General features: G+C 40.2%; 1 protein-coding gene across 1 annotated transcript in view; it reads left to right on the top strand.

The window, feature by feature from the left end:
• Positions 1-2,869: 2,869 nt before the first annotated feature.
• The window catches only part of SGK1 (serum/glucocorticoid regulated kinase 1), a 74,916-nt gene continuing 52,905 nt past the window's right edge, over positions 2,870-24,880 (top strand). The window contains exon 1 of the mRNA XM_013130458.3: positions 2,870-3,367. Within this exon, the coding sequence (XP_012985912.2) occupies positions 3,299-3,367 (69 nt within the window). The 5' untranslated portion in view covers positions 2,870-3,298. The remainder of the gene's footprint in view (positions 3,368-24,880) is intronic.

Genomic DNA, 24,880 nt, shown 5'->3' with positions numbered 1-24,880 from the left:
TTTCTCTTATCTGTGGTAAAAATGTTTGCAAAAAAAAGAGTCTTTTAAGGCCACAGATACCAAAGGATTTCAGCTGAGAAGAATTCTTACTAGAATATGGATTTCCTGGAGAGGCCAGGAGTTCTCTACATGATGCAATGATAGTATCCTAGCTCATTCCCCTCGCAGTAACACACCTGCTTCAACAAACAAATCCTACAGTACTTTAAAACTTCCAGGTTACTTTAAAAACAGTTCTAGTTTTTTTCTCCATAATAGAAGTGTGCTTAACTTCAGTGTGCAGCTTGTCCAGCTGAAAAGAGGCTAGCACTTACATAAAATCAATAGCAAAAAAAGATCTGAAGGCCATGGCTCTGGCATTAGGATCCATGAGATACATTCACAAGGGCAGCCACCACCACCAGCAGTATGCAGGGTGCCAGGTCTGGAAGGCTGGAAGGAAAATGGTGTTTGAGCCAGCAGTCTAGAAGTCTTATGGAGGAGGCAGGGGCAATACAAATGCTTTCGTGAAAGAGAAGATAGTGCTGAGCCCTCAGGAGAAATATCTGAGGCTGAGAGAGATTAAAGCTGTGGCTGAATAGATCAAAGATCTCAAAAATAAATGTACGTGCTATGCATGCTGCCTGGTTTGCCTGGGTGAAAGCCATTTTTCAACAGTAGTTTCCTTGAATATCAAATTAAGTGAAAAAACACGTGGTGCCCAGAATAGAGTCCTGGTTGATGCCACCAGTACAAATTGGACACTAACCATTATCTACTTCTCCCTCTATAAGCACTAGAATATAGCTGTTTTACTAAACTAAAGCTGTAAGGTGCAGGAGAGGATTAATGAGAGGTTTTTCCCAGACAATTACAGACTGAGGGAGAGGCTGTGGGGGGAGTACTCAGCTCAGGGGGGGCTGGCTGAGGCATGTTGAGAGCTCCAGATTTTCTGGAAATCCCTTTAGTGTGCCTCTAGCTGGGCTCTCTGAGTCACTGGTCAGTTTTCAGAGGCTGGGCTGAATTGCTCCTTGATGAAATCCATTAGCCCTAGACAGAGGAGCAGAGTGGAAAATTTCCTCTCTCCTTGCTTCAGTGACAATTAGTTAATACAAAGTGAGATATTGGCTCTTCAGCCCACTGCTCCAGGCAGTCAAAATGATGTCTTTTGTGTCGCTGGATTTTGAAATTGTAGCTTCCCAAGGGAGTATTGTGATTTATGACCCAGGATGGGGCTGTACCTTTCCCCTGCAGTTTTGACCAGAACTGTTATGGGCCCAAGAAATATTTCTCTATCAAAATGTTACTGTGACTTCTTCAACTAAAGACAAAGCAGAAAGGCAGAAGAAGTACAGGACAGGACAAGGGAAAGGACAAGGTAAAGGACAGAACAAGAACAGGATAGTTTAGGGGAGGACAAGGACAAGGAGAAAGACAAGAACAAGGTCAAGGACAAGGCAAAGGACAGGAAAGGCAAAGCACAGGAAGGGCAAAAGATAGGAAAGGCAAGGCAAAGGCAAGGCAAGGCAAGGAGGTTTGAATGAACCACATGACAATAAGATAATTGTTTCTTTTAGAAATTACAACTCTGAGTGCAGCCAAATTACATTGGTTACAAACAGTTAATGAGGACTAGAAGTACAAAGTGGGGAAGAACATGTTACTGACTTGAACAAAGGTGTTAGCCTGTAAGAACCTTGACATGGGGCCTCAGTGAAGTGCACAGGTCAGGAGACCAGTGGGATTCTCTGGGGAATAGCCATAGCGGTAAGTGTAAGTTCAGTTTTACCTTTACATGCAATAAGGAGAAAAGTGGCTGGGGTAGGATATACAGCATGGGGGCTCTTATTTTAAAAAGATCTTCAAGAAAGGGATTAAAAGAATGGAGAAGATTGGCAGAATATTTTCAAGGAGTAGTAAAAATGGCTTCCCCTGAAAAATGTGAAATGCTCAGTCTGTTTGCCTAACCATAGAGGTTCTTCAGAAGTAACTGATTTACATTAGACCAGTATCCTCAAACGTAATTTGTACTACAAGACTGACCAGTCTCATAGCGAAAGGCTGGACAGGAAGCTATGGCTAGAGCTTGAAGCCAGATCAGTATTAGAAACAAGGTAATTTCTTGAAACTGAGGTTTATTAACCTGGAACATAGCATGAGAGGAAGTGATGAAGTCTCTTTTATTTTCCAGACCTTGCTGGGAAATATAGCTTAATTAAAAGATAGTTTACAGTTGAGTTAAACACATGATATTGGATTCACTGGACTTGATGAAATTTAATCCAATTGGATTTAATAAAAAGAAGGTTAAACAAGGTGTCTTTTCAAGAGCTCTTTCAGCCCTATTTTTCTGTAATGAAACATTCCTTTTAGTTTTAAAATCTAGATGTTTCTACAGAAATATCTGAGCAAATTTGTCTGTGTCTGCTTGCTTTACATTTATCTGTATCACATGTGATAAATGTATTTTATTAGGAACTGCTGGTTTCCTTTAAGCTTATTGAACTTCACAATAAAGCTTCAGTGTGCCTACAACATGTCCTGTCACACAACCCAGTGCTGCACTGATCATCAGATGGGCTTTTTTCCAAAGTACCATTGTCTAAATTGTTGCAAGGAGAGCAACGTAAGAAAACATTTTTTAATTGACATGTCCCTTGCCTTTTTACTCAGAGACTGTCCACACATAAAATGAGAGCTAGCCCCGTCACTCTCCCAAGGGAAACATATTCCCTTTCAGCACTTCTTTCCCTGAGCCTTCCTCCTATCTTTTGTATGGTTATTTGTGTTCAGCTGTTCTGCCTGTGCATCTCTCTCACTCGCTCTCTCTCTCTCTCTGCTGCTGCTGAACTGCAGCTCCCACTGGAATTTGCACAATCGAAACCAGCTCCCATCTCAAACAGCAGTGAATCACACCACCTGAAGAAGAAGAATAGCAAATTGAGCACAGCAACCTCTCTGCTTATGTAGCATGAGGAACCACTAGCACCCACAGGATGAAAGGACCTGGGTTTGTGTGAGACTCATTTAGCCTGAGGTCTGCTGCCTGTGGTCTGAAAGCTGTCACAGGATTTTGTAGGAGTGTGTGCGTTTAAGGGATGTTTTTAAGAAGCTAATAGCGTGCTGCATCTGAAAGCTGGAAAAGGCTGCTGCTTGCGGCTGCTGCTGCAGTAGCTGGTGTAAAGGACAGCTGTCTGAGCCGTGCCGGTGAGTCTCCCGTCCTGTTCTGTCTTCATTAACTGAAAGGATACAGAAGAAAGCAGATGCACTAAGAAAGTGCCACACTGGATTTATCACTGTGTACTCTTCACTGTGGAAAATGGTCAACAAAGACATGAATGGATTTCCAGTCAAGAAGTGCTCAGCCTTTCAGTTTTTTAAAAAGAGGGTAAGATTTTCCTTCAATTCTTTTTTTTTCACTTTGTGTTTGTTGTTGTTGCTATATTTGTTACTGTGCTAGAGCAGAGAGAAAGTCATTGAAGAAGCAGGGGTTTTTAATACCAGTCTCTTACTGTAATGAGCCCATGGCATGGGCAGTTCTACCAAACACCAAGGGCAATAGCACTGTAGGGGAAGGGAAGATGGGAGCGGGGACAAGGATGGGGGGACGAAAAGGCATTACGTCAGCAGTCTTTGCTCTGGAATGTGTATCTCAGTTGCAGCTGACCACAGGGCTTGATGCAATACATCCAGCTATTCAAACTGGGATAATGCACTCCAAAGCAGAGTGCAGTGCTGTTGCAGCTTGTCTCTGACTCCTCCACAACCACCTAGGGGTATGACTCCTTCCACACCTTTTATTTGCTTGCCTGAAGTGCAGCATTACCCACTTTCATTCATCATCTCCCAGAGGGGGAAAAAAAAAAGAGAACAAAGAGGTGTTTGTAAGCTCAGCAAAATATTTCACAGCTTGTAATTTGCCTGTAATTATAATTAATGCAGGAGAAAAGAATAAGACTGACATACACCTGGATTTGGTTTTCTTTTATATTCTTTAATTTAGGCAGATACATCAGGGTTTAGAAAAGATCTGCTATGTACTATATTTGACTGCTGATTTCCTTATGGAAATGTAAACGTAATGCTCTACCTCATCACTTTAATGAAATACCTTTTGTTTCTTTGACTCTTTCTTAGTGATGCTCTGTGGGCTCTTTATTTAACTTCAGCAACAAAGTCACTTCCATGTGGCAGCTGGATAGGTATTCTGAGTTTATCTGGGTAGACCTAGACAGGAGAAACAAAGCATTAGAAAAAGATTGGTATTAGGGACTCCCCTATGAAAAGGATTTCCTGAATGATTACAACGACAACCCTCTCTTTAAACAGACTGGAGTATGAACAGATAAGCTGCTCCATTCACTCCTTAGTTCATTCATTCATTTATTCATCCCCATTCATTCTCTGTCTTCATTATGCCAAGAATATGGCCAGTCCACTTAACCCTTCAGGAAAGAAAGTAAAGCCTACACCAGCTACTAATTTGAAAGCCAAGGTCAACCCTATTTGAGCACGGAAGTGCCAGATTTAAGGGCAGACCTGGAAAATACTAGCAGGATCACTCAGAGGAAAAAAATGCCGTGTTTGTTGACATTTGTTGTTTCTAAGGCTTTTTGTGGAAGCCTCAGATATATAGCCCAAACACCATATAAAGTCAGCCTATAAAAATGGTTCTCATCCAAAGCTGCTTCTCATGGAATCATAGAATCATAGAACAGTTAGGGTTGGAAAGGACCTTAAGATCATCTAGTTACAACCTCCTTGCCATGGGCAGGGACGTCATTTAAATATATTACTCTTGGCACATACAAGATTGATATTCGGCTCATCAGAAAGTTTTATCTGTTTTTCAAAATTGCTCTAAGGTTTTTAGATAAATGTATTCTTAAAGAAGAAATAAGAGCTTGCAGTTCCTGTATGAGGTCAATTATTGGCAATTGTCTTCTACCTCTGTTTATGGCTAGGACAAGTTATCTCTGGAAGGCTCTACATCATTTTGTTCTAGAAGCAGAAAAAAAGGGTTGTGGGTTTTGTTTTTTGAGGTTTTTTTCAGAGCTATACTTATAATCAGTGACTTTATCATTGGAATAGATTGTTAATTGCAGTCATATTTGAAGAAACTGGCATAGTGATATAGTCCTGGACAGTGGATCAGGACAAATAGCTATCTTCAGTTTCTAAGGGGTATCATTTTATCAGATGTTCCATTTTTGTTATTGCGATAAAAATAGATGAAATCAATAAAATCAGTTTAGAGACATAAAAGAAGGAAATTCCCTCCCTATATATTTCTGTCACTATATGTATGTATTCATTGACATTTACCCCATTATCTTCCTGCCAGAAAATCCTCTGTATTTACACATTAGCAATATTGTTCCTACATCAGTGCTTGAGACTTGTACAAACAAGAAAACCTACATTTTCATAGTGTGTTGCTGGCTCCCAGGAATGTATCTTGCATTTGCTGGACTGGTGACTTCTGCATTTAACTAACAGGGGGATGGGGGAAGATGGTTAAGGGGAGTTGATTTGGTTTCCCACCAAGGCTCCAGAAACTCTGTCTGAACAACCGTCAAAATCCTGTGCATAAAGGAGCATAGCTGCTAGGGTTCTTGATGAGTTTAGCATGTGATGTTGTTTGACAATGTCACCCCAGCATCAGCATACCATAACCAACACCAGCAACAACTACATTCATAGTGAGAGGCAGGTCTTGCCCTGCAGAGCCTAGCAGACCTGACTGCAGGGTGAAGTATTGCTGTCTCCACATTACTGACAGGTGACTAACACCCGGAGAAGGAGATTTGTTGTCTGGGTATTGCTTAGGCTTCTCAAAGATCACCAGCAGCGTCTATGACGAAACAAGGGATTGGACTCTGATCTCTCCAGTTTAAAATTACTGTGTCAGTCTCCTCGAAAAACTCACATTTCTAGCACAGGTGCTTTTCAAATCTTATACCAAAACCTCCATATCAGTCCAGATTAGAACACTCCATGTTTTGGGAAATGCTACTATTTTTCCAACTCAGTTAGATGTTTTTGGAAGAGAGTACCAGATGTTTCTTCATCGTTTTCATTTTCCATTGAGGCTTATATTTTCATCAAATTGCAGTCCTCTCTGTTGCTCTGGCCAAGAGTGCAGAAAGGACTGGTAGAGCTCTGTGTGTTTTTAGGTTAGGATGGAAGTGCATTCAAACTGGATTTCAATTTGAGAACCAGATTTTTTTAAAGCCTGGCTTGTTCTCTGATGACAAAGCAGTGCCCCTCTGGGATGCTGCCTGCTGTGTCAGATGATTCAGGGTATGGGCTAATCATGTTCAGAGCTCAGAGAATAGGAAGCAAAGGCTGAAATTCAAAGGCAGCACACTTAATTGAAATAAAAGGGAAAATAGAAAATATTGGTTTTGCAGAATACCCTGTAGCATTCACTGCCAGCAGGGTTGGAACACATAGGGACCTCATCCACTTAAAATCTGTGGAGTTTGAAAGAAAACCAAATGATGTACAATAACTATCTTTCTTTTTTTATTGAAAGAGGTGTAAAAGCTAATTATGCTTAGAATCCGGATGATATTTTAATAATTAAATATTTGTTTTTAATTAATAACAACACAAATCCAAAACGAGAAAGGGAGAGAAGGTGTGACATATATAGGCACAAGTAGAGAATCTGAGGTTACTACAACGAAGATAAATTATAAACACCATTGTTCACATAATCTTAGGTCATGGAATAAAAGGATGACTTTCTGGCAAGGCTGTGAGGTTAAAAGAGAGATAATTGTCTCATAACACGTAATTTCCTCCACTCTTGTTACCATCCCTTTCCCTGTCCACTGGTGTTGCATACTGGATATCAATATAAATAGCCCATTTACTTGGTTTGGTTACTAAAGGCTGGGAAATGTAACTTTTTCATATAGTAGCTGCATTTTGACTTTCCTAAAGTTCAGTTAAAAAGGTTTTGTTTATTGGCAGAAGTCAATTAACTCCTCTGTGAGCTCCTCTGGGGGCACACAAGTCTCATCCTGCAGAGCTGTGCAGGATTACCCACAGAACTGGGCTGTACCAATTCAGAAGTTCACTGAATGCGGTAAACCTGCAAATATATGATTGCTGTTCAGCCAATAGGATATCCCAGGGCAAAGGGGCCTTTCATTGCCATCTACTGCCATCCTTGCCAGATTCTTTGGGGAAGTTGGGGTTTATGTTATTTGCACTGCCTTCTGCTGCTGCATTTCCTTTCCTTATAAAGCTTTTGGATAACATTTTGCAATGTATGAGCTCCCTCATCTTAAAATAACATACCATGTTGCAAAATTCAATGCAACCAACATAGTTAAAGCAGGACAAATGATGAACTGTCTGTGCCACTTAAACACCAGCTGATGATAGGTTAACCTCTGTGAACACAGAAATTCATTATCTGCTTAGGTCTGGCCAAGACCAAATGCAAATTTATTCAGAATGTGAAGAAGATAAATGACTCATAAATGGGAAAAGAAATTGTTGCCTTCCATAAAAGGTAAAAAAAGAAAGAAACTGGGCATGTCTTAGAGATGAAGTTTATTGCAGGGATTAAGGATTTACTAGTCTGAAACTTGATAAGGGAAAGAATATCCATAATCGCTTTTCACTGATAAAATTTACATTAATTAGCAATTTAGGTCAAGCTAAAGTGAATGCGCAAGGAAAGAGAAAATCCCTATCTTTGTTTCTGTGCAGTTTTTCCAAATATGTAGTTTCTGGAAACCATGCCCTTTTCCATTCTAGGTTGATATTTTATGGCACTACACACCAGTAGCTTTCTCTATGTACAAGCTGAAGAGGCTAACTTATAAACATCATTGCACATGAAGATGACAGCTCAGCCTGCATTAGAACTCCAGGCAATGAGCATCTGAAGGGACTGAATTATCTGAACACCGTTTTTAGGCTTATAATAATTCAGTGATGCAGGTAGCCCTTGAAATCTGTACTTCCAGCTGACCTATAGATTATGTTCCCTCTGGTAGATTGTGCTGCAGTGGGCAGAGGGTTGTGCTCTCTGATCTGCCACTTTTGCAAATCTAGAAGTCCATTTTATGAGTGGAATTACTTTTTCTTAGGGTTATTGAGGGCTTACCTAGAAGTAAATAAGTAAGTGAGAGACAAAGCTGACTGTACCTCATAAAAACCTCACCTTCATATGGGATTACTGCTCCTTTTCTTAGATGCTTGGTCCAATGTCACAAAAGTACATAAATATTAAAGTTGGTATCCTGAGATGGGGATCCTGACTGACTGCAAATGAGACAAGAGTTCTGCTGCAGTAGAGACTTCTTTCCCATCCCAGTTCTATGGGGAGAGGTGCTGAGCATCCATGGCTTTTCTTAGCATCAACCAAGGCTGTAAGCACCCAACCTTGCCCTTTCCAAAAAGTAAGTTAACATCTTTTAGTCTCTTCTTTTAAGATAGACTTTCAATTCCCCAGTCACCCTAGCAGGCAAAGGCAGCTGTCACATTTGCTGGCCTGGAGATCTCTGGGGTTACCATAGCATATGTAATTCCTTTTTTTGCTTTTCTTTCTCATGGAGTCCACTTCACACTTCTACCTCCATCTCACTCCTCTCTTCCCACTCTGGTTTTCTTTTGCTGAACAGGTCTCCTGTGTGTCACTGGCAAATTCTATGACCACAAACCTTGGTTCTGTACCCAGCCTAGTTCCAGTACTGACCTTCCTCTTGTCAATACAGTTTTAACTATTTTCTTTCTCATGATTATTTTTGCAAGAGTATTCTTATTTTCCATTTTAACTAATCAATTCCCTTGTGTTATCGCTGTCTTACTGAGTTACCGAAGACCATATGAATTAGATTATCCACATTTGCCTCATCAAAGGAAAACATTGGGCAGGTTTGGCATCCTGGTAATGTGTTTCGTATGTTATCTCCTTTTCTACTCAACTCTTTAAAATTTGCTCTCTCTTCAGATGTGGCAAGTTTAGTTTCTGTACACATCTTCCCAGAAAGCTTTTTCTCCCATGCTGTACATCACTCTCCTCCTGGACAACACAGACCACAGAATTAATTTTAAGATTTGCTTTTTATCTCAGCCCAATCCTTCTGAGAAACACTTTTATTTTTCCCTCTCTTTTTTAATTTCAGAATCTGGCTACGTTTTACCAGACCCACTCACAGCTGTTCTACCACTTTCAGGTCCTGATTATCCACCATCACTAATGTAATAGCAGTGGGAGGAAGGTTCCTTTGAGAGCCTGCTCTAGCCCATTCCTTTGAGGATCAGATTAGATATTGCTTGAGCCTGAATAGTGCTTTAGTCTAGTGCTGCATTACATGCTTTCAGAGTTGAAGGTGGCTTCTGTTTGGGGAAGGGCCAGCCATGAGATCTCTGAGTCTTCTGCCAAGTGCATATTAAAACAGTTTTAAAGGCCACAAAGTCTGGAGTTAAATTCTTAGAGTAATCCTACCCCGAACACAACGTCATCATTGCTATCATAACTCAGCTCAGCAGCCTCAGTATCATTTACTCTCAGTCTGAGCATCCAAATTATCTGAAAAACATTGTGATGCAAGAAACCGCCAGTAAGAAGAACAGCGCAAAGAGTTTTGGATACCCTTGGCTGTGTGGGAAGAGGTAATGCAAACTGAGATACTGAGAAAGCAGACAGCTGTGTCTGCTGAAAAATCTATGTGGTTGCTCCGCCAAATGGGAAGCATGATAAATATGATCTGCAGGGGCTGTAAAGAACTAAGAATTCAAAGCAACTCAGTGTATGTGTTACCCTATCTGCTAATTAAAGACAAGATTTTGATGAGGGTTACAAGCTCAGAGGAGGTCAAGGGTTCTGTCCCTGGAGAAAGGAATCAGAGAATTGAAAGCAATAGGAAAGCTTATATCCTTTTAACAAACTGGCTGATGTAGAGAGGGAGAAATTGGAAGGACAGCAACTGTCTCTGAAGAAAAACATGTAAAGGGAGATGCTAAAGTAATGGAAAACCAAGCAAGCTCTAAAGCCACAAGAGAAGCTTGCAAAATCAAATCAATAAGGCAGAGGGTTTTTTTATAAATAGCATGTTATCACAAAATAATTGCTGGTGGTTGTTATTTACAAGTGTTACTTTTACAGCAAGATGATTGAATGTTGAGGATAAGAAAAATTTGAATAGCTCTGAGAGCAATAAATTTTACTGTTTATTGAAGACTCTGCACTGACAGATTACCAAATCAGTTTACAAGCAATTAACCAAGTCTCAAATATCCTGATGAGGTAGAAAATCATTCCCGTTTCACAGATGAGTGGACAAAGAGAAAATAGGTAACTAACTCAGTTCAACAAATTATTATAAAAGGCAGAAATTACTCTTCTTTCCTGACCTTCACTGTAGCTTTCCCTCACTAAAAGCAAAAAGATATTTCCTTTTCCTGGAACTGCAGAAGCAAATATCTGCTAAAGTGTGCTGTGGCTGGAAGTTACTCAGGACTTTAAAGCAGCTTAATGACACAGGCACAGAAAAACACATATATTTCTTTAACGGTCAGAAGAAGTGTCTGACAGTCTTAACATGTGGCAGTGGCACCAGAAGATGCTAGAGACTGCATTAATCCTGAAAAGCTGTTATTTCCAGTCTACTCAGATCATTAAGAAATTGCTGAAGAAAAAAGCATGAAAAACAGAGGTTCTTTCTGCCTTACACAAACAAGAGTGCCAAGGGGTATGTTTGTATTATCAGTGTCTTCCAGCATGGCCAAAGACTGTTCTGAAGCTGTGATGTATTGAGAAAAGCTGAAGAGGTGAAAGCCCAAGCCTGGAGCCTGCTGCGCCCTGTAACCCAGTGCTTGTTTCACTGCTCTTGTGTCACTCACAGGCAACACACCACCACTCCAAACATGCAAACTTCTGTATAACATCAGAAGCACAGACAGTGAGCTGTGCACAGGGTGAGGGCTGCTTCTTTTACTGTAGATATGTGAAGACATTTATTTGATGAGCACCACCAACATTTATTTCCCAGCACCAATGAAGGAGGAACTAAATATGCATGTGGTCAGATGAGGCAGGTCAGTAGCCAAGGATCCACGTCTTCAGACACCAACAATTTTCTTAATTGTGTTTTTCAGGGCTACATATCATAGGATCAAAGAATGGTTTGGATTGGAAGGGACTTTAAAGATCATCTAGGTGTTCCATAGGCAGGGACACCTTCCACTAGACCAGGCTGCTCAAAGCCTCATCCAACCTGGCTTTGGGCACTGCCAGAGATGGGGCAGCCACAATTTCTCTGGGCAACCTGTTTGTGTCTCACCACCCTCACAGTGAAGAATTTCTTCAGTATGCCTATTCCAAATCTACCCTCTTCCAGTTTAAAGCCATTATCCTATCCCTACATGCGCTTATAAAAAGTCACTCTCCAGCTCTTCCTCATCCAGTGGACTACACATGGTGAAAGTGCCTGCCAGTTAAGTAGTATACATCAGGACTTTCCTCAAAACATTCAAAGTCTAACCTATAAAGAGGAGGTGAAACATCTGCTGCCCCACTGACAGCTGCCTACAGATGTGATATGGGGCTGGAACATGCTTGTAAGGTCCATACTGTGGAAAGGCTCCACTCCCACCTACACACAGCAGAACTCTTCCAACATCCCAGTGCACTGGGACTTCAGGTTGGCATTTTTAAGGGACTATCTTGCACTAACACTGAGTACTCAGGAAAAAAAGACTTCTCGTTACAACTCTGAATCTGGTGTAGTCTTTGACCCTGGGAAGCGACCTTGGCTATCCTAACAAATTCCTTCAGCCAAATGTCTAGATTGCAAGCTGTTTGGGGTAGAGAAAAAGAGACTGAGTTTCTACACCACCTAAACAAGTTGCATTCAAATCTCAGTTGAAGCTTCATGAACACAAATAATATAGTGAAAATCACTGGCTATTGTTGCTATCAAAGTAACTTTTTAGATGGCTAGTTGGGTGAGAGTTAGGATTTTTTTGCAACTACAGATGGGAAAGTTATCTTCTATTTTATTTCCTGCTCTGTTTTTATTAGGTATTTGCTAGACTGTCTTGCTTCAGTCAGTTCCTATGTATGCTTTTTACTGGGGCACTTAAAGGTCTTCAAATGTATAGCAGAAATCAGTAAAAAAAGTTATTACACAAAATGCTTGAACTGCAGGTCAGCAATAAAATTCGTAGATGTATTGCAAAAAAAACCCACCACCCAATAGGCCACTAAATTGGCTTGAAATTCTTTCCATTTTATGCAATAACGGATTAGTGAAAAAAAAGATGTAGTTCTTTCACTGTCTCTTGTTTTGGTAGAAGATACCAGCATTTATGTAATGAAAGACTGTTAAATTTTAACAGCTTAACTGTAAATAGGCTGGAATTTGATTATTATAATTAGTTTCTTTCTTTAAAGTTAATGTCATTTTGAAGCACATTGTCATTGTTTGACACACTCTGATTCATGCAAAATTTTGGACCCCTCATTCCTAAAAGGCCATCTTAAGGCAGTGCTCCTTACAAGAACAGCCATTGTTAACACCGACTTTTCTGGTTGGAGTGTTGGAGTAGCCCTCTATGCTGTGACAACATAATCTCTGTGAGAATCCTCTGTGTAAAACCTTTCTGTCTAATTGCTAGGCTGTGATGCAAAGAAGACCTATAAGAAAAGGAATTTGAAGAGAGCATAATGGAAAGTAACGTTGGAGGAGATATAAAAACCTATGATATATAAAAGCCTGTGATATAAAAACCTATAATAAAGTTAACGGCTCTACTGCTGATGAAACTGTGTAGCTGGGAGAATGCCCAGTATTGGGAACTTACAACCTGCAGCTAATGATTACAAACTGTGATTAATTTCTTGTTTGAACTCTTGTAAAATTGCCTTCTATTGTTCTTCTATAAGAATCCTTTAAATTAAAGGTTATGTAGACTATTTTAATAATTAAAAAAAAGATAATTAGAGTGTAGTGCTCAAAACGTAATCTCTGCCCCACAAATAAAGTTGTATCTCCATGATCCGCAAGGATAAGTGTTCACTCAGACGAGGCCTGACGTCTTATTGGAAAATAGGTCTATGAAATGAACAAAAATATATCAGATTCTCAGGATCTTTACCTTTTGATCAGACAGGATTATAATCCACATGCTGTGATCAAGAATGAAATGTTTTTCTAGCTGTTTTTTAAAACTCATAATCCTTCATTCTATTATAGGTTACACCAAACTTGCTGTCTGTTCACATAACCAAGATATCACATTATTGTACAAGTGGGAAAGAAGCAAGATATGTCTATTTGTGTGCCTAAAATACTCAGGTACCATTATCTTGGTCTGAACTGTCTTTGGTGAGCAAGCTCAGCTGTGATACAGAACTAATTATTCTAAAGCACCATCTAGTTCAGAGCACATGTGGAGCAGAGGAAGCAATACATTATCTAATCTCTGCCAGAAGTACCTTCAGAGGTCTGTTCAAGTACGTCATCTCATATTCAATCTCAGGGCCCAAAACCAAAGCAATCTTTAGCATGACCTTTCCTTCTTATTCTGACAGACTGGAGGTGTGATGAAAAGTAAGTTCGCTGTGTCCCCGAGCTGTGTATTCAGTTTGCACCCTGGCTCTGTGTTGTCATCTCTCTTGCACCATGGACACTCTATCCCTTTCTACAGTGATATCATTGTCTTCAGCCTGATTTCTTATTTATCTAGAAAATCAAGACTTTTTATTTAGGACTATTAGTCAGGGCTGACCTTGAACTCTCAAAAAATAGACGAGCATAAATGCCGCTCAGTGCTCAACAGCTCTGTGGGTGTGCATTCTAAAGATGCAGCCTTCAACTAGAGGTGTTTACTGACCATGAGGCTCACAAGATCTGACTTGTGAGCAATTAGTCACTTCCACATTAAGGCACAATAAGCATGTGGTTGGGCCAGCATTGTCTGTACTGCTTTAAAGGCTTGGCATTTTCAGAAAACCAAACAATGCCAATATTTTCATTGCCTTTCTAAAACCAGGGCTTTTGATGCATCCGTATCTCACATTTCCATGGTCACTTTTGTCTGTTCATAATTCCTGTTCTGGTTCATTCTTCCTGGCTCTGCTTCAAATGAGACAAACAGGTTCATCAAACACATGGATTTTGCAGAACAGATCTCTGTGCGGTAAGGCAGCAAAGACCCTCCTGCTGTCCTGACATCAGGGCAATACCTGAATGTCTCCTCTGCCTGTTATCACTGCAACCAAATCCTTGTCTGCATTGGTTTGATCTAGGTGCAGCATCTCTGGCCAACACTTGCTTAAATATGTGTAGACAATGTGAAATATCTGCTCCTGCATGCAGCCTTGACCAAAGTTTTCTTCCCAATCCTGCACTGAAAGTAGAATTTGTGCATGTGTCACTTCAAAAAAAGGAGAGACCCTGCTATAAATCCCCATGCACTGACCTACAGTTCAGTCAAAGTACATGAGAAGTCTAGGAACATGTCTGCTAGATTTGGTATAGACCTGTCTTTTGACTCCCATCAAAGCAACTGAGTAGCATCCTCAGTGCTTTTCCACTGAATTTCCCCAATTAGTCTTGAAGATTTCCACATTTCCCAAAATATTTCCAGACAAAAGAACTCCCAGCTCACTGAATTTTTCAGAGGCCCATGATCTAGACCTAACCATATATGTTAATGCATATTAACATACAGCTTATGTATATACATATGTGTACATGTATCTAGGCATACATTTTTATATTGTCACTTATCTTCCTGACTCACAAAACAGGGTGAGTTTTGATGCCACACCATAAGCATTTCTATACTGTGTCTCTATTTTTATTTGAACAAGCCTATATTCTCACATAACATGCTATGGACAGGCAAGTTCTGTGGTACATCACTGTCTGACTAAATGAAAAAGAGATTCATAAGCCTCTCTTAAAATTACTCTTTGTAATGGTTGTTTCAGGTATAATATTTCATGCAGCATGTCAGACAAAACAGTCACTTAGCTCAAGGCTCTTGACACCATCAAGGCTCTTGCAGACATGGGAAGTCAAGAAGCAATGTAGTCCTCGGGAGAGATCTTACTCCATTCATTACCCTGGCCCTGACACCTCTCTTTCAGTTGCTGCATTTCAGTTTGACAGTGTCTCCCCAGTGCATAATATCAGGAGTTACAATGCTCTTGGAGGAAATGGGGGATCTATGTTTTTGATAAGGAGATTGTAGGATTTGATTCATGTTATCAGAGATGTCCATTAGTGCTCGGTTTACCTAAGCCTGTGGTTTCCATGAGTACACCCTCTCACAGCCCTTCTGTGAGAGGAAAGGGTCTCATTTCAAATTCAAAAGTTTCTGTATTGTTTATGGCTCTTCTTTTGTGCTTTGCATCTGAGTACAGCATTGAGGGAGCAAAGGTGACTGCTCTGGGATATCTTGCCTGAACTAAATAAATTCTTGCTTTCTCTATTTAAGATTAATTAAGAAATGCTGAAAGAAAAGAAGGTCAGACCTACCCTGAGATTGTTCATTCCATTCCCCAGTTATTCAGTATATATTAAGCCTGAAAGAGCTGTAATTAGATATGAGAAAAGCCTGATGAAGTTCTCTTTCTGTATAGTTCCAAGCATGCTGGCAGGCTTCCAGAAGTTAAATATATAAATAAATCTTTTCCTATTCACCAAATTTCTTCTGTTCATAATAATTCTCCCTTTTTTCCTCTCAAAAGCCTAACCCATCTGGACCTTTCCTATTTATTAGCCAGTGCACTGAATAGACCAGTACAGAGATGAGGGAAGAGATTGCTTCACCATCACAAGCTGCTAGAGGGTCCCAGTTTACCACTGTGCTTTATAAAGCTCATGAAAGAACTTGGGTGACTTTTGGAGAATCCCAGCAGCTTCTGCGCCCAAATATCTTTGTATATCTGTGCATTAATATGGGAGGCAGACACCCATGATGGGTTTCTCTGGTGCAGGTATGATACTTAAATATTAGTTCCCTTGCCCTAGAAGGCTAATTGAAGGCAGGGGTGCCACGGTCAGGTTCTCCAAACTGCCAGTAAGTGGAATGAGTCACAGGGGCTGCAAGGAGCCAAGAGTCTGGTGCATGTGCTGCTTTGGAAAATGTTGTCTTTAGCAAAGGAGTCACTGGCCAAGTCCACAACGTTAGGCTGCGGTCTGATTTCCCTTATTTCATGGTCACATTTCTAGAAAAACTATTGAGTCCTTTTAAAAACCTGGCTAACTTGTCTGTCTCAGGCATTTCCTCCTTCTACTTCCCTTCTTCAATTTCTAACTAAACGAAGGTAAATCTTCAAGCAAAGTGGTACACAGTTTAGTGGGAGCCCTGTAAGAGAATTTACGTGCCAAACAGAAACAATGTAGATCCTCCTAACTGCAAGACATTTTCAACAGTAGATACTTTTCTCTGATGTCATAGTTATTGTTTAACCGGATCAGCCTCAAACCCTCAAGAAATGTTGGCTTGCTCAGAGGAAAATGTGTTGGCTTCCAGTGGCTTTTACCCGAAATGACTTCGGAATTTTTTCTTTCTTTTTTTTTGAAAGAATTAGGCAAAACCCACACACAACCAAGCATGTGGAATAACAGACTCAAAACAATCTGCTTCAGTTACAAGCTTCCCAAAACCAACAACCTTCATATGTGGGAGACTCCAGCCCTCAAGCTGATAAGTCAATATTGCTGACTTACTTACACTTCAGCTTGTGTTTCTAAAACAAAGATCTTTATTGCTATCGTCTTGTAATAAAGTGAAGACCACAAGTAATAAAAAGTGCTGGGCAATATGCTGCTTGTGTGTGTGAGCATGGCCCTGGAAAAACACTAAGCTAAGAAGGGAAATAATGTAAACAGCAGAAAGAAAGCCTCTCTTGTGTCGTACGTCTTGAGTGTGCCTGGTTTGCATCTGTTACTACATTATTCACTGAGGAACTTTTATTTCTTTTATACATTTGAATGACAGGTTTTGACTGGCAGTTTGAAAATGTGGCTTTACTCTGATTAGCTCTACATTTTGCCTGTACTTAGCCCTTTTTAAGACCGTATTCTCATTCTCAAGCTATGTTAACATTTGAGCAAAGCCAACACATGGAACAATTTATTGAAATGCCAGGCAGGTTTGACAGGTGCAGGAGAAATTGCTTGGTTTCATGAATTGAAACAGCTGCAGTTTTATAGGTGATGAAATTGCAGTGGGATGGGGTTTCACATTTGTTAGTTCATCTTGTGTTTGCTGTTTTGTTTTTAAAGCACTGAGTCATTTCCCACTCTCCAAGGAGGATTCTAAGACCTATTCCTCAAGTGGATGAGGCATCTAATCTCCACAGAATGAGGGGAAGCTTGGTAAAAATTCAAACAAATTTCAGAGTAGACTGAAATGTAACTAGAAAATAATAGTTTTCTCCTCATGGGAATATAACAAATCGTTGTTTGCAGCTTTGGAAGCAGGAAATGCTATAAACATTAGGTCCACCTTTCACACAGATTGAGCTAGATTTCTTTTCATATCTTAAAAGAATATCATGCACACAAAGTTTCGAATCATTAACCAGCAAATGTTAACCTCATAAGAGTCTCTTATACTAGGTAGTTTTACTTTCACTCCACTCAATTGCTATGGGAAGATGTATCCTTTCTTTTCAAATTATTCAGGACTATACGTTCTATAGTGACAAGGTGTGCATTAAGTAGTCAAGCTCCCCATAAATTCATTTTAATCATCCTTGCTGGGAGGAAATAAGATAAGAAATCAATGAAAGATCTTAAAAGAACTGATCAGATTTGGCACTGGATTAATTTGTTGAAACATTAGAACCATAAAACCTTCTCCTACCTTAAATCTCCACTGAAGATAGTGAATTTTGACATAGGTTCTTCTGGTTCAGAATAAAGTAATCTTTTAAATCCTGATTTAAATGGTCTGTTCCTCACACAGCATCTTAGCTGGAATGGTATTTAAAAAAATGGCTAATTTGAGTGATCAGGGCTTTCTGTTTCTCCTCAAAAAGCATTCTTAGTAACTTGACAGCAAAAGCAAATTGGACCCTGGAAAAAGCTAGGAAGAGGAACAGTAGCTGTTTTCCTGGGAGATGTGCCTTTGAGTAATCACATCTCCTTTGACTCAGGAATGGAAAAACAAAAGCATTTCCCTTTCCTGTGTTACCCAGAGGTCTGTAAGAAGAGAGGACAACCCCAGGGCTCCTGAGTGGTCAAGTGGGGCTCATGACTGTGGCTGTGCCAGCCCTCCACATGGCACTGCCATGTCACACTGCAGTTGAGCCCACCTGGTCTGACAGACCCTGTTGCCAGGTCCCATACCAACCTTGTCTTGCAAAGGAGCTCATCCCTGAAAAAGGCGATCTCTCTCATCTAGAGCTGACTCAGGAATACTGCAGCTTCCTGAGACATATGGTCTCTCTCACAGGTCTGTGAATGTTTTGGCATATCTATCTCACAGGCCCAGAAGGACTGGGCACAGTAAATCAGCTCATCTAATGGTACTGGCTGCCAGGATAAAGTATTAGGACGATATGCAATATTATATAACAAATTACAAGGGTCACCTTCTGCCAAATCAAAAGAAGATTATTGAAGTACCATATGAGGCTCAGATTAGGAATAGGAAAGTTATTAATTTCATGCCACACAAAGTTTTCTTTGCTGCTCTGAACAGCATGATGCTTTTGACTGAATAGCTAAGGATGACTACTTGAATGGGACTTTGTGCTGTACCCAGTCATCCATTGTGTTCTGCTGCTGCAGCCGTTATTCTTACACTGCAGTTAAGCTTTGTAATGCTGTGATATTTCAGCTGAGACTACTGAAGGATGTAAAATTATTATTGCATCAGAAAACTGGAAGGAAGAAAAAGTACACTGAGATATTTTTGTTTTACCTGGGCTATTTTTGATTCACCTGCCTTTGCAACCCATCCACATTGCAGCATTCATTCCCTGGCTCCTGTGTTGGGCTCAGGTGCTCACAGTACCCTGCAGACTGCTTTGAGGCTTTGACTAATAGATGTGGGATGTGGTGTTTAAACTCAAAGCAGGACTTAAAACAAACATTGCCTAGGTTTACTGACAAATAGCTTTGCTGAAGCAAAATAGAGAATAGAGAAGAAAAGGTATGAGTGAACATCCTCAGACTATTTGGATAGGATTTGGGGTTGCATTTTTCATGTTGTTTTTATTTGACCTAGATGAAAAGCATTTTTAACTTGGTAGCCTGGAAAGATTAGACTTGCACATGCACAATAAACCCCATTTTCTTTTGTTTTCCTCTTTGACATAATACGCAGAGAGAGGGTGTTTATACACCAGCTGGGACAATGAATCTATTGTCTCATCTCCTGTAGAAACAAGTGCCATCAGTGCTTACAATTGATCCAAGAGCTCTTACCTGATTCCAGCACATCAGTTATTTATTTATTCACAGAGTAAAGAATCCCATGAGACTAACAACTGTTATCAAGGACAACGTGGGAGGAAGGAAGAGAGGAAAACCTTAAGTGGTGCCTGTTCAGTTGTTTAAATTTTTTTGTGCCACTTTTCAAACTAATCAGACAGTGAATATGAGGGCACAGCAAAAGCTTCTTTAGCTATGAATGTGAGATGTGGGTTTTACAGACTCTCCTGCACCACTGGAGTTGGCAAGAGCTTTCCCACTGACTGGAACAGGAAGTTGTCTGTGTGCTCATTAACATTCATTGTTGGCATTGCTTGGTTTGCCTAAGTTTTCTGCTGCTCTTCACGCCTTCACTTACACAGATGCAACTTGTTCTGCAGGAGTATTTAAAACCATACTTAGAGGATGCCAAATTCCTCAAGTCATTTTGGGTTTGGTGCTGGATTACAATCACTTGCTGACATATTTTGTTAAGAATCCTGCCTTTGCTGACTCGCTGGTGTGGCCTGGAGACATGTCATTTGCACTTAAGATCGTAAAAGTCTTCCTTATTTGCTTCAAGTGTTAACATGGCAAGCTGATGACAACAACACAGACACATTTACTATGCTTCCTCTTACATACATTTGATCCTTGCCAGCTGCTGTTGTGGCCAGTGAAATATTTTGGTGTGGGAAAGCGTGTGTGTATGTAAATAGCAATACTGATTAAAAATCATAACAAAAGCCCAGAGATACTCACCACAATATGATGAACCTGAGCAGAGACGTGGCACAGAACAGGTCAAATTCTCAGCATGGACCAGGAGTATACCTGCCTCTAGGAGACCCACAAACACGTCTCAGCCCTCAGACTGAGGTACATGCCCCAGTACCTGTCATATTGGAACAACTGTGTCCTCCTCCCTGTGCACTGGTTTCTATGGGAGGAAACCTGGTGATATGAGTTGAAGGGGAGCTATATGTTGAGCTTGGTGAGGTGATGGACATTTACACCAGATCAGTATGCCCAATGGGCATAAATCCATTTAGCTAGGGGCAGATGGAGATAGTAGAAGATTGTTACACATTCCAAATTAAACAAAATAGACCAAAACCCCCAAAACCACAACTACAATAGGTCAGCCCTCTAATCCAGCCCTTATAGTTCCAACAATTGCTGAGATGCCAGGAAAATCGTTAAAGTCAAGAAGTTAAGACCATCACATACACCATCTTGTGCTCTTCCTTACAATATTTATTAAAGTTACACCTACAGGCAGCCACAAAGATTTGGTAAAGAGTTTGTGATAAAACAGCAAAGGAAGAGAAGGATGGGAGGAGAAGCCAAACCCCAGAGGTCCAGCACAGACTTTCCCAGGAATTGGAGGAGTTCTTTCACAGCCAGGGTTGCATTTCCCTGTCTTGCAATACCCATGACCAGAGTGTGCAGGGGCTCCTGTAAGGAGCATCATAATTCCCTGCACCCTTCCACCCTGAGCTGTGGCTGACTCATCCTTTCCCCTCCCTCACACGTAGGCAACCTTTCTCCTGGCACACTTGAATGGCTGAACTCTCCATGAATCCAGGCAGTGTGTATCCAGGCCTGGGTGGAAACTGTGTGCTCTGTTATTGGGCCTGCTTCTTAGAGAGCAGCTTCCCAGCTCGTAGAGAATGCAGCAAATTTCGACTCTGCAGTGAGTTGCTCTTCACTTTCCTTTTTAAAATAAAATGTGATTATTAATCAACAAAGTGATGTGTTTCAGGGCTCTGGAGGGGAAATATAGCTTGAGGTGATTTGACTAACTGATTCTTTTGCTGTGCTGCTTTTCCCATGGGATGTGACAAATTAAATGTCAAAGCCAGCCAGAGAGTAGTGATATATCTCAGTCTGGACATTAATCAGCCTGCCTCTCATTTACCACTTTCCATTTAAGTAGATGACTGTATACAGTTTGAACAACGGAGCTTTTCATTCTGTAATCTCCCTAATTGTAATTTAAATAGACTTCCTGACAGTTGCCCTCAAGGCTGCGGGGGAGATGATTCGAAGAGCTCCGTGTCCACCTCGGGTTTACATAATAGACGAAAAATTCAAATCCTAGTCTGAGGTGCAATTAGATAACACCAGGAAAAGGAAAGAAGGGATCGGATGAACTGCAACCGGAGAAGGAGAAAAGTACATTTGATATCACTGGGAGGCACAACTAAAACACATGCACACGCACTGACCTAGATCACAGTCTAGGCATTTGATACTGTCTGGTAGGGAAATGAATATCCGGAGACTTTGCAATGCAACATGTAGAGTAAATAGGAGCTGACTGAGAGCCATAAAAACCCATGAACTGATGCAAACAGGGACGTTCACAAAGAATGGAAATTTAAGTACAGAAGAGTTCAAGTGCATAGAGTGGTTTATTCCAATCCCCCACAAAAATAGGGAAAATGCTGGTCCAAATTTCAGAGGCAGAAAATGCTGCCATAGAAAGCATATGGTTATACAGGCTGTCAGATTAGATTTGATACTCTTGCAGTGATGGGTGTGATGTTTCGCTGAGAACTGGTTGATACTACTGGACCTCCAAGCAGATTTCCACAGGTTCCCTTACACCATTTCAGCATTCAGTTTACCCTCAGTCCTCAGCAAATGTTTGCAATGTTAGATGGCCTACCAAAATTGTACAAATATATGCCCTCTTTTTTTCACATTAATATTTACTGCTTCAGAATATGGATCTTCACACTATGTTGCTAAATCCCACTAAAATTCATATTCTGCACAAGGTACTGGGAATTACTACAGCAGAGTAACTCTCACATCCACTAAGGACTTAAGCCTGCAAGACATTAGGTGGTTGCATAAGGTGGCTTTTCCTTGCCAATGTATTGAGCACTCTTGAGAGTCAAGCCTTCAGCTGGGAAGCCAGCAAACAAGCTTGTCAGTGTCCTGAGAAGCACTGGGCTTTCCAGAGTCTTCAAAGCCAGGCTGGATATATCAGGATGGCACTGGCCATCAGTACCTGCTTCCTTCCAGCAACAACCACATCGGCATCAGTAGCAGCCCCAGAGAACAGGCGGGATTTTCTCTCATGGAAAATATTGCTCATGATTACAGTGAAGAGGACTGGCTTATGAATACCTGATTAAAGTATAAAATGTGCTGAGTCGACTGATGCCATTGACAACTGAGCCATATGAAATTAAAAGCCATATCTGTTTGCTATTACACAAGAGGAAAAGCCAGGAATGGAAAAAAGCAAGCAAGCCCTGGAACTTGGCAAATCTCATTTAATCACATCTGGCAGTTTTCTAGTCCAAGTGATTATCACTGTTGGATATCGTGTTTTTAGAAAGTAAACCAAACGAAGGAAATGGAGCAAATAAGAATCAGAAAATAAAGAGCCTGTTTTTAAAAAATACTTATGCACCTTTCAGCAATGTTACAGGCCATGCTTGGAAAAAGGGTATTTAAAGCTATTCTCTGAGAACAGTCACATTTCAATTCAGTTTAGGATTAGTGACAGATGGCTACATGCTAAAACACTCCTTTGAACTCACCTATCTTGAAAGAATGGGGAATATTTTCACCAAATTTGTTTGCTGTAATTGCAAGAAATACAAGAAATACCAAAAAACTTTGACTGGCTGCAAAGGTCCTTTGGTGGTCCAACAAAACCAGACTCAAAAAGAAACATATTAAATGTGATAGAGTGGAGAGGTATACTTAAGTTTATTCCCAGTCATGAAGGTCTGTGTGACGTTGGCTGACTTTGTTCCAAGCAAATTTTTCTATTTCAATGCTAAAAAAAATAAAACAACATTTGATCCGAAAATGTAGTGTTTGGAAAAGTTGAAATTAGTTGCTTTAACATCTTCAAAAGTCTTTCTTTAGTAGATATATTAAAACTGATCATGTTTCACAGATAAATTTTATAACTATCTTTTTCTTGATTTTTTTTCTCTCCAAACAAGGCAAGCCAAGGGTTCCCTGAAACATTTTGAATCAACTTCTAGCTAGTAGTGGTAAGGCAACATTTGACAAATCTCAAGCCTGTCTGCATTGATGGGCATGGATGATCTCTTACTCAGCCTGAGAAAGCAGCAAGAGTGACTAGCCCTGGGTGTGATGGGATGCTGATGAGCAGCTACTGCACTATGGCTGACTGACAGCTGCTCAGCTTACACCACCAGAAAAACAGACTCATGTCCATCTGCACAGGCCTATGAGGTTGTTGTACCTTCAACAAATCAGTGTGGCAACAGTGAATCTCATAAATGCTGTTACAGCTTAGCCCAAAACTGTTGGGTACTCTACCATGGCATGTGGTAGAACCAATTTATAACAGGTATGAGTTCTTAATGAGAAAAAGGCTTAAAGAAGCCATAGTCATGATGGGGCAAGAGAAACTGAGAGCTCTTTCTTTTCTCCTAAGTCCTTTTCAGATTATTTCATACACACTTAAAGAGCCAGCTGCTTATACTCTGTAAAGGTAGATGAAATTGCCTGAGGAGTTTAAAGAACCTTGTTTTGGAAATGAAAGTACGGAAATCTTCAGAAAGAGTTCAGAACAGAATTGCTTCCCGCAGCTAGGATCAGGCTCAAGTTTATTTACTAGCAGATGGATATCATGGTAAGAATAAAAAAAAATGTACTTAAATAATCAAACCTTCCTTACATCATCATGAAAAATGATGCACCTAGCACTGTGGTATTTGAGCATCATACAATGCCCTAAATAACAAACTAACATCTGCTCCTTGTTAATCCATCAACCAAGGAAAAAACTGTATGAAATGTCTTTAAAATGTTTTTTCTTATTTTGTGTAATTTAGTGTGGGAGGTTTTTTAGTGAAATTGGATTCAAATAAAAAGGAAGGTTGGCACTTTGAAATCTTTAGTGGCATTTGAGATAGTCCAAGTCAAACAGAGCTATAGATCTAAGGCACTTCTCTAGTGTAAATGTAAATATTAAATAGGTAAAAATCTTTGAAGTTTATTAAGGTTAAATCTAGACAAAAACCTGTAGTGTAGACTTACAGTTCAAGGACTAATATATACACATAACTGAGTCACTCTGAAAAGTTATATATAATCTACGAACATCAATAGAAACCCAAGGCCTGCATAACTAAGCCCAGGGAAGTTGTTTTTCTTCAGAAGTCTGTTCTTGGCCTTGCTGCTATGAAAGTGCTGCCAATTCATACTTCCAGTTTCAAATCAATATTTTCAATGCTTTTGGATAGGGATACATAGTGAAAATCAGTGGTGAATCATTTCATTTTCCACTCAGACTTGGTAACAATTACCACACTTTCTTGTGCAAGTTCCTCTGTGCTGTCTATGGATTTCAAAAGGCACATGTAAGATTTGTCTTCAGAGGGATACTGAGTGACATTAGTCTGAATTAGCTGAAGATGTGAAACTAGAGGATATTAATTAAACGTCACTGGAGTCCTCATGGACTTCTCAATTCAGAATAAACCCTGAAATTT

The sequence above is a fragment of the Melopsittacus undulatus genome, chromosome 3, assembly GCF_012275295.1.
Source record: "Melopsittacus undulatus isolate bMelUnd1 chromosome 3, bMelUnd1.mat.Z, whole genome shotgun sequence".
Lineage (NCBI taxonomy): Eukaryota > Metazoa > Chordata > Aves > Psittaciformes > Psittaculidae > Melopsittacus > Melopsittacus undulatus.
Note: the sequence above shows the minus strand (reverse complement) of the source record. Positions and strands in the feature narration are given on the sequence as shown.